This window comes from Oncorhynchus masou, chromosome 27 (assembly GCF_036934945.1).
Source record: "Oncorhynchus masou masou isolate Uvic2021 chromosome 27, UVic_Omas_1.1, whole genome shotgun sequence".
In the NCBI taxonomy this organism is placed as follows: Eukaryota; Metazoa; Chordata; class Actinopteri; order Salmoniformes; family Salmonidae; genus Oncorhynchus; species Oncorhynchus masou.
In genome coordinates this window covers 42,700,249-42,710,196 of record NC_088238.1, presented here as the reverse complement: position 1 = coordinate 42,710,196, position 9,948 = coordinate 42,700,249, and the positions used below count along the sequence as shown (strand labels likewise).

General features: G+C 42.9%; 1 protein-coding gene across 3 annotated transcripts; it reads left to right on the top strand.

Moving 5' to 3' along the window:
- The first annotated feature begins 844 nt into the window (after positions 1-844).
- On the top strand, positions 845-9,845 carry si:dkeyp-75h12.7 (uncharacterized). 3 transcript variants are annotated; one of them, XM_064940337.1, is made up of 4 exons: positions 845-933; positions 1,261-1,381; positions 4,295-6,155; positions 6,296-9,845. In XM_064940337.1, the coding sequence occupies exons 1-3, from the start codon at positions 870-872 to the stop codon at positions 4,470-4,472; spliced, it is 363 nt and encodes a 120-aa protein (XP_064796409.1). In that variant the 5' UTR covers positions 845-869; the 3' UTR covers positions 4,473-6,155; positions 6,296-9,845. The 3 variants fall into 3 exon arrangements, with proteins under 3 accessions (XP_064796409.1, XP_064796408.1, XP_064796407.1); XM_064940335.1 differs by lacking the exons at positions 845-933; positions 1,261-1,381 and having other exon boundaries at positions 2,289-4,842; positions 5,751-5,922; positions 6,028-6,155; XM_064940336.1 differs by lacking the exon at positions 845-933 and having other exon boundaries at positions 1,030-5,922; positions 6,028-6,131.
- The last annotated feature ends 103 nt before the right edge of the window (positions 9,846-9,948 follow it).

Below are 9,948 nucleotides of genomic sequence, written 5' to 3'. Positions count from 1 at the left end.
CGGTCTGAACGGTCGAAGGCTCTGCAGTTTGCTTTGTGTTCAGGCGGCTACACAGCTGTATGGTGCAACCTGGAGACGCTACGTACGAAAGGGCAATGAAAGGTGTGTGTGATCCGTACACTGTTCTGTTGACTGATATCTCGCTGTGACATCTCTTACGGCCCTCGTGGTCCTCGGGGCAAAGCACTTATTGCGTTTTTATTTGGACTTTTGTTTGCTTTTGCGAATGAATGGTCAAAGACCTGCTTCAGCGAAGAGATGTACAGATTCATATTATTTAAAAATGGCATTGAATAAAACTATAGAATGGGACGACTGTCTGCTTTCTCTCTAGCTGGATTGCAGGATTTCTAGCCAACTATCGACCCAAACCTGCCATGAATAACTAGGAAGCGTCAAGTAGTAGTGACTTTGAAAATAGTGACTCAAGACTATGTACTTGAATGAATATATGTATTCATCTATAGAGCTTGCAAGGTGGTTCTTTTCCCTCTGTTTCCTGTTTCCTGTGTCACTGCTTGTCTTTGAGCTTCAGATTATACCATTTCCTCTCACACCCGTGTCGACCATATCACGTCCTGATCCTTCCACCCCCTGCCTGTCTTTATCTATCCCTTATATCTATTGTTTTTATTTCTCTCTTGCTCTCTCTCTCTAGGTAAGTGACTGCTTACGCTACTTCCTTCCTATTCAACTTTGGAAAATGATTTGTTATGCATTTTATTGTCATGTAGTCCTCTGTGACATTGTGTGCATCAGGGTAATTGCATCAATGTGTTATCCCCTACCTCAAGGGGATTTTGTTTTGGAAAAAGATTTAGGCTGTGTCCTCAGTCTCTCAGCCTGGGGTCTAGCTTACCTGTGTCAACATGGTGACGGCGCCAGGTGTACTGACGACCCTTGTGTTAACAGGATTGTGTGTCCACATCACAGGTAAGTCTGTTGCTCCCTCAAACCCACCTTTATTAAATAACCTGAACCCTCCAAATTGGGGACAGTGGCTGATCTAATTTACACCATCTATGGGGGGGGGGGGGGGGTTCACCAGATTTACTCATATGGTTTGATCTCAATGGATTACATGGCCAACTAAAGGTTAAAATGGTGTCAGTCATGTTATGTCTGTGAATTGTTCACGCATGGTTATCCTTGTTTGTGTGAGATCTTGAATATGAAAGTGTCGCATATGTGAGAATGTGTGTGTGATCTATTCCTGTGTGTTTGTGTGTTGACTTTGAAGTGTTCCGTGTGAACTCTCAGGATCATCTAGAGCCGTCTGTACCACCCGTCTGTATTCCCTGAACTTAAACTGTGTCCTGCAGTGGGATTGTCCACAGGCGAACGCCACCACCACCTACACCGTCCAAACTAAGACTCAGGGGTGTGTCTGACTCCTCATTGCTCACTATTGACTTAATGGACTAGTATCTAGTTCGACGGTTCCTCTCAGCTAAATGCTGTTCTAAGATTTGGGGTTCTGTCTGTCTGCTGTCTCCATTGACCTAATCCATCTAGCTCAAATAGTATGCTGTATTACTGTTTTGCTATTTTCTAGAATTGGTAGTGAATTGTTTCCTAGAAAACCACTACATTGACGTATCTTCTGTAATGTTTGTTCTGTGTGTAACTATGTTAGTCATTTTAAGTAGTATTTTTAAGTAGTATTTTTAAATCAAGTCATTGAAGGTTGTAATCAGCAATGGGATTCTGACTAGTCATTTACTTTTACAGTGAAGCAAATATGGATATTGCAACTGTTGGGAGTGTGAGGGGAAAGCTAGCCTAGAAAGGAAATGGAAAGCAAATGTATTGTGTGAACAAAGCGCTCTAGCGATGCGGAGAGGAGCCGGCGAGAGGGGTAGCGTGAGAGTGGAGAATTTCAAACTTGTGGTTTTTGCAGAGAAACCTCAAAGGGTTTTAATCCGAGAGATGAATCAGTCACTCGAGTCCATGGTTGGTTGACTTTATGGGTAGATGGGCTCCGATAGATGGGCACTATTGTTTCCTACCACAGCCGTGAAAACACCCTGGCTGCTCCTCTCCCCTGCCACCTGGTTTCAGTCATAACCATCACCACCCATGTCATCCAACAACCAGTGTGTGCCTGTTATCTTGTGTGGGTATTGCATATTTTCAGAAAGGACATTTCCACATACATTTTAGAAGATCGGAATAATAAATACCACATAGTTAATCTCCGTGTTTGTGTATGTTTCTATGTGTACAGTATATAGTACCAGTCAAGTTTGGACACACCACCTCATTCCAGGGTTTTTCTTTATTTTGACAATTTTCTACGTTGTAGAATAGTGAAGACATCAAAACTATGAAATAACACCTGGAATCATGTAGTAACCCAAAGTGTTAAACAAATCAAAATATATTTGAGATTCTTCAAAATAGCCACTCTTTGCCTTGATAACAGCTTTGCATTCTCTCAACCAACTTTGAGGTAGGCACCTGGAATGCATTTCAATGAACAGGAGTGCCTTGTTAAAAGTACATTTGTCGAATGTCTTTCTTTCCTTAATGCATTTGAGCCAATCAGTTGTGTTGTGACAAGGTAGGGGTGGTATACAGAAGATGGCACTATTTGGTAAAATACCAAGTCCATATTATGGCAAGAACAGCTCACATATGCAAAGAGAAACAACAGTCCATTACTTTAAGATATGAAGGTCAGGCAATCTGGAAAATTTCAAGAACTTTGAAAGTAAAAACCAACAAGCGCTACGATGAAACTGGCTCTCATGAGGACTGCCACAGGAAAGGAAGACCCAGAGTTACCTCTGCTGCAGAGGATAAGTTCATTCGTTACCAGCCACAGAAATTGCAGCCGAAATAAATGTTCCACGGAGTTCACGTAACAGACCGATCTCAACATCAACTGTTCAGAGGAGACTGCATGAATCAGGCCTTCATGGCCGAATTGCTGCAAAGAAACCATGATTTCCGGATGTGTGATTCCCACCGTGAAGCATGGAGGAGGAGGTGTGATGGTGTGGCCGTGCTTTGCTGGTGACACTGATTAATTTAGACTTCAAGGCACACTTAACCAGCATGGCTACCACAGCATTTTGCAGTGATACCATCCCAACTGGTTTGCGCTTAGTGGGACTATCGTTTGTTTTTCAACAGAACAATGACCCAAAACACACCTCCAGGCTGTATAAGGGTGATTTGACCAAGGAGAGTGCTGCATCAGATGACCTAGCCTCCACAATCCCCCGATCTCAAATCAAATGTTATTTGTCACATGGTTAGTAGATGTTAATGCGAGTTTAGCGAAATGTTTGTGATTCTAGTTCCGACAATGCAGTAATAACCAACGAGTAATCTAACTTAACAATTTCACAACTACCTTATCCACACAAGTGTAAAGGGATGAGGAATATGTACATAAAAATATATGAATGAGTGATGGTACAGAACGGCATAGGCAAGATACAGTAGATGGTATCGAGTACAGTATGTACATATGAGATGAGTAATGTAGGGTATGTAAACATTAAGTGGCATTGTTTTAAGTGGCTAGAGTTGAGTCAGTATGTTGGCAGCAGCCACTCAATGTTAGTGATGTCTGTTTAACAGTCTGATGGCCTTGAGATGGAAGCTTTTTTTCAGTCTCTCTCTCCCAGCTTTGATGCACCTGTACTGACCTCGCCTTCTGGATGATAGCGGGGTGAACAGGCAGTGGCTCGGGTAGTTGTTGTCCTTGATGATCTTTATGGCCTTCCTGTGACATCGGGTGGTGTAGGTGTCTTGGAGGGCAGGTAGTTTGCCCCCGGTGATGCATTGTGCAGACCTCACTACCTTCTGGAGAGCCTTACGGTTGTGGACGGAGCAGTTGCCATACCAGGCGGTGATACAACCCGACAGGATGCTCTCGATTTGTGCATCTGTAGAAGTTTGAGTGCTTTTGGTGACGAGCCGAATTTCTTCAGCCTCCTGAGGTTGAAGAGGCGCTCCTGCGCCACCTTCACCACGCTGTCTGTCTGGGTGGACCAATTCAGTTTGTGTGAACTCTTTCAAGACTGTTGGAAAAGCATTCCTCATGAAGCTGGATGAGAGAATGCCAAGTGTGTGCAAAGCTGTCAAGGCAAAGGGAGGCTACTTTGAAGAATCTCAAATATAAAATATATTTTGTTTAACACCTTTTTTTGGTTACTACATGATTCCTTATGTGTTATTTTAATGTTTTGATGTCTTCACTATTATTGTACAATATAGAAAATAGTCCAAATAAAGAAAACCCATGAATGAGTGTCTCTGAACGTTTGACTGTGTGTTGCAGTGATTCGTGGCAGGACGTGGAGAGTTGTGTGCGGTTCTCCTCCCAGCTGTGTGACCTGTCCGAGGCCTTCTCTAACTTCGAGGTGTACAACATGATCCGCCTGGGCCTCCACCAGGGCCCGGGGAGTCCAGTCTGGACAGAAAATCTGGGGTTTGGCGTCCGTGATTTCAGTCAGTAGCCTGTCTCTAAGACCTGTCACGTATCTTGCCATGGCGATTTATTGTTCAAATCAACAACAAAAAAGAAGAGCATTTAACCATTTTAATACACTGCAGAGTTCAAATAGAGAGGGCTAAAATGGCTAAAGGCACTTGCATGAAGAGATTGTTGTGATTTTGAAATGAAAGTGGCTTTGTTTCTCTTCAGACTTCAGCAGTCCCTCTGTCTTGGTCTCTCTGTCTGGAGAGAGGCTGGGAGTGGAGGTGCACTTACCTTGTTCTAGCAAAAGGGAGTGTCTTCCTCTGCAGAGTTGCTGTCCACTGTCAAATTTTATTGACCTCTGCGTCACTGTGACAGTATATGACCGACAGAACCCCTCCGACTACAAGGTACCCCTGTTGCCATCGGCGATACCACTTTTTGCTGACCCTCCTCCTTTTGTCTTGCTCGGTCTCGTTCACACATCCTTTTTACCTGCTGCTATGTAAGTGGTACAATGTTAAGGAGTGAGTGCACAGAAACTACACATGTTTCCAGTGGTGTAAAGTACTTGTGTAAAAATACTTTAAAGTACTACTTAAGTTGTTTTTTAGTCTAGCTGTATGTATGTATGTATGTGTGTGTGTGTGTGTGTGTGTATTTTTTTTGTAAACATATTTTACTTCACTACATTCCTAAATAAAAGTATGTACTTTTTCCCTTACACCCAAAAGTACTCGTTACATTTTGAATGCTTAGCAGGACAGGAAAATGGTCTAAGTCACACACTTAACAAGAGAACGTTCCTAATCATCTCTACTGCCTCTGTGCCATTGCAGACTCACTAAACCCATGCTTCGTTTGTAAATGATGTCTGTGTGTTGGAGCGTGCCCCTGGCTATCTGTAAATTCAAAAACAAGAGAATGGTGCTGTGTGTTTTGCCTAATATAAAGAATTTGAAATGACTTATACTTTAACCTTTGATACTTAAGTATCAAAAGTAAATGTAGTTGCTAAAATATACTTAAGTAATACTTTTAGACTTTTACTCAAGTAGTGTTTTACTGGGTGACTTTCACTTGTTATTTTCTATTTAAAGTACCTTTAAAAAAAAAATGTTTACTCAAGTATGACAATTGGGTACTTTTTCCAGCACTGGTTGTTTCTTTGCTGCATTTTTTTTGTGTGTGTGCATTTGTTAGTACAAGTGTCCTTGATTGGCTCTCTGTGACACACTGTCTGATACAGCCTCTCTGATTGGCTGATCCTCTTGCATGTGTCTGATACAGCGTTTGTGATTGGCTGGTCCTATTGCAGACGCAGACTGGTTTGGTCCAGACGATGGTGTATGGGGCAGAGTTCTCAAACCTGGTCCCAGGACATGACTACTGTGTCGTGGCTAACTTCTCCGTCAGTCCGGCCACCTTCCCCCAGGCCTCGTCTCCTCCCTCGGACCCCAGTTGTGTCCACCATGCTGGCCCAGGTCTAGGTTAGAGGTTTACGTTGGGTTAAGGTTGAGTCGGGGTGTGGACATGAAGCTTGGGTTATGAATACAACCCTAATTACAAAATGATGTGTGTTTTGTGTTTCCCAGGGTTGCAGCGAGTGTTGTTGGGGATAGGAGTGTGTGCTGTACTCTTCTCTCCTCTCCTTGCTCTGGCTCTGTACCTGCTGAAACAAAAACGAGACGCACCACACGTAAACAGACTCCCCAAGTCTCTAGTAAACTGTCCTTATTCTTTTGAAACACAAACACATGAGTATTTCATTTGTATATAGTACTATATAAAATGCAATATTATCTTGAATGTCCTTGGATATATCATTACACTGTTTTTTTGTATTTTTTTTTTGTAATGCAGGCATCTCTTCAGGCATTCCTCAAGGACCTGCCGGAGTCCCCTTCAGACCCTGTTGACCCCAGTGACATTGTAGATGACCACCTCTCCATCCTGTCCTCTTTCTCCAGCTGTGTCTGCACCGAGGCCCAGGCCCCAAGCCTGGGTAATGGGTACAACAGCAGCCCCTTCCTCAGTGACTAAAGGTCAGGAAACATGCACTGGAACACTGAGGGAATGGAACTGGACCTGAACTCAAGCAGCACCATATCCCTGCCATGCTCCACTGTGCCTATAGGCCTGCATATGATCCAGTGCAGCTTTGATTCACCTCGACAACCACATCCAGGGCCCAATGTGCCAGTTCTACCGTACCCTGGTTCTCTATCTCTGTCAGAGGCCGTGGAGGGCCAGGTGGTCCCGCTGTGTTCTGTGAGGTTTGGGAGGGTGAGTGAGGGGGATGGGGGTGAGAACCTTGAGGGACTACAGTGGCGTAACCTGTAGCATGTTGCATTGCAGTACTCACAATGCCATATTTAACATATTCCTATGGACTCCACAGTGCTGAGAGGAGTTCAAACTTTATTGACCATTTTTGTTGAAAATTGTAATTTTTTTTCCCCCCAGCTTACAGGCATACATTTTCAGTTCCAACAGGACTGTGGTATGGTCCAGCACCTTACCAAGGTCAACCATAACAGGGACAATACTGGACAGTGCAATCATAAACACATACACTCTTAGAAAAAAGGGTTTCAAAAGGGTTCTTCGGCTGTCCCCATAGGGGAACCCTTTTCGGAACCAAAACTATTCTTCCTGGAACCAAAAAGGGTTCTTCAATGGGTTATCCTATGGGGACAGCCGACAAACCTTTTTAGGTTCCAGATGGCACCTTTTTTTCCTAAGGGGGGTTTATTATTCTGACTCCCCTTTAAATGTCCTTTGTCTACTGTACCATGTGCCAAGTCTGTCTTTTCTGCTCTTTTTCTGTGTCATAATAGGTTGTACTCCCCCCTCTCTCTGCCTTGCTTCTGACTCACTGTTGCCCCATCCCATCTCCGGCCTGACCCCCACTCTCTTACCCGTGTCTGACATCTCATTCTGGGGGAGGAGGGTAGGGGAACATCTCTCTCCTGCCTCTCGTTTCACTGGTGGTGCACTTTTCCCGGAACATTAGAACATTCGGGGGTAGAGACAGAGGAGACGTTGGATGGGAAACAGTGATTGGCCCTATTGTTCTGGAAACCACAGCCTGCGTATGGCTCATAATAATATCACTGTCTGGAGGATTTTGATTAATGTATTCATGTTGTTGGTCTAATATTGGGGTTGGATCATGAGTCCAAACTAAGCAGTGTGTTTGCCTGCCAATCATAAACATAACTTCTCAGGCATCCAACAGGTATCACATCTAACTTTGGTTTTTGGAGCAACTTTTTATGGGTTCTGCTGTATTTGCAGTCAATTCACCGGAAACCTGATCCAAAATGGTCGCTTTGTGGCTCACTCTTCACTGGTGTGTGCTGGCTAGCTCTGCAGCTGAGGTGGTGAAGTTGGATTGGGGATTTACGTGGTGTTTGACAGGCAGTAAAAAATGTTGGGGGGGGGCCTTGCCTGTTATGCATGTGACATTTAATGCCAAAATAACATCAGTTTGCAAACAGTGCAATAAAAATAAATGAGTTAATAAATCCGCATACAAACATGGTCTCTTTCTTGCTTTCTAAGGCAGCTCCAAAATGCAGGTGTTTCAGCCTAGCTCATTGCTTTCTTTGGTGGGTCAGCCAGTAGAAAATATGGAGTGCGGGTTTTGGTAATGTTCTCTAGTTGCGCCGTGATTGGCTCAGTGTTCGGTCACTCATAGGGACACTACGTCACCGCTAAGTCTAAGGGTAGAGCTTAAAAATTCAAACCTCTTGGGTTCTGCCATAGTTATGTCAACGTCATACTTTCAAAATCTTAGCTAGCAGTGATCATGAATCAAGTTGATAATCTACTGGCAAATCCTTTTTAATCCTTGTATATGAAGAGAAACTATAGATAAAACGTATCAGTACTCATCGGCCATTGGACATAAACATTACACAAGTTGGAAATCGCAAATTCAACAATGAAGGGTTTGGAAGGAGTCCGTGGCTAACTGCAAGCATTGCAAAGCAATCACTAGCCTGCTTTTCAGTGGAGTTGCTGTGGTCCCAAGTCTGGGATTAAGGGTCTCTTTTCCAAGTTTAAAATTATGAACATTCAACTTTGGCCATGCTGTCAATGATGCATGATTTGTGCCATGCTCAAAACCACTTAACTCAGAACAGCGAAATTGGGAGGAAAAAACGAGTTCCGATTGGGGAAAATACATTTTGGTCGAACTCAGAATCGGAACCCGGGCCTCTTTCTAGAGCTATGACCTGAAGATCACTGACGTCATCATGATTCAACTCTTTTTGAGTTCCCAGTTGTCTTGGACCACCTTCCTGTTCATGTAGCCTTCCTATAACCTGTTTTTTGAGAAATGTAATCATTGAAAGAGCTTTCATTGTCTGCTTATGTGCACCTTTATTTATCCTACAGTTCTGACTTGGTGTACAGGGAGAATACCTTAAGAACGGCCCGTGTTCTGAATTCTGTCACTGTACATTTCAAAAGGGTTGAACAAGTTGACTACATCCGTCCTAGCTCATATATTAAAAAATAAATAATCAAAATCACAGATTGGCTCTCCACTTGTCCCCTTATTTACATTTACATTTAAGTCATTTAGCAGACGCTCTTATGCCATAGTTTGTACATCTCAACTGTCAGTTAAGCAAGCTGACTTAAACATTTTTTTTGCAAGTCAGCCATGTTTGTTTTAATTTTAAATGAAGTAAATGAGGCTGAATGAATTGTTTTGCTGGCAGACAAGGCTCTGCTGATAGCCAGGTGTAGCAGTGGTAAGGTGTTGGGACAGCTTTATGTATGCACCGTTTGTCACTGTTATAGTGCAATTAATGTATTGTTCGGTGTTGAGGCTTGGCTGGCATGCCTCCCACATTTTCTTTGTTTGTCCCCCAACCAAGATTTACATGCTAAAATCGCCACTGTCACAGGGTGACCTTTTCGAAAATGACTAATTCATGGGTCAGCTGAAAGTCTGCTCGTGTCTGGAAGTGAATACATGATACCCTTGCTTTCCATTCGGGTGCCAACTGTTCTGTAAATGTCAAGTTTCATATTAACCAGAGAGGAGGGGGAAGATGTATATGTGAGCACAGCAGAGCTTGGAAAAAAAAACACCACCCACAAGCCTAATTAAAAACTGCTTGAAATGAGCAACAATGAGATCAGCTTGAAGACTTTGTTGCGCAATGCTCGATAAGTGTAATTGCTGATGTTCGTTATGTATAGTTTCCATTCCAACACCATAAGGAAATGTAAATCGAGTGAACAATGTTTGTCATTTTGAAGTGATTTTATGTACAATATCTTGCTTTGTTTTTCCATTTCCTAACCAGTTGTATTTTTTTTATGGTAATCCATTTACAAGTACAATGAGTACTACTGTTCTTTTGTACACAAAATAAAAAGCAACTAAAGGTTATAATTCCACCTGCGATGGTAAATTCATAGTTCTGCTACCTTTAAAAATGAAGTGTACATGCAAAGTGTAGTAGTGTCATGTTGAGGTAGAAGAAAGATCT

Coding starts and splice junctions, on each gene's coding strand:
- si:dkeyp-75h12.7 (XM_064940335.1), top strand. CDS start 5,775: ATGGTGTATGGGGCAGAGTTCTCAAACCTGGTCCCAGGACATGACTAC. Junction 5,923..6,027: donor CCATGCTGGCCCAGGTCTAG/GTTAGAGGTTTA, acceptor TGTGTTTCCCAG/GGTTGCAGCGAGTGTTGTTG. Junction 6,156..6,295: donor ACAGACTCCCCAAGTCTCTA/GTAAACTGTCCT, acceptor TTTGTAATGCAG/GCATCTCTTCAGGCATTCCT.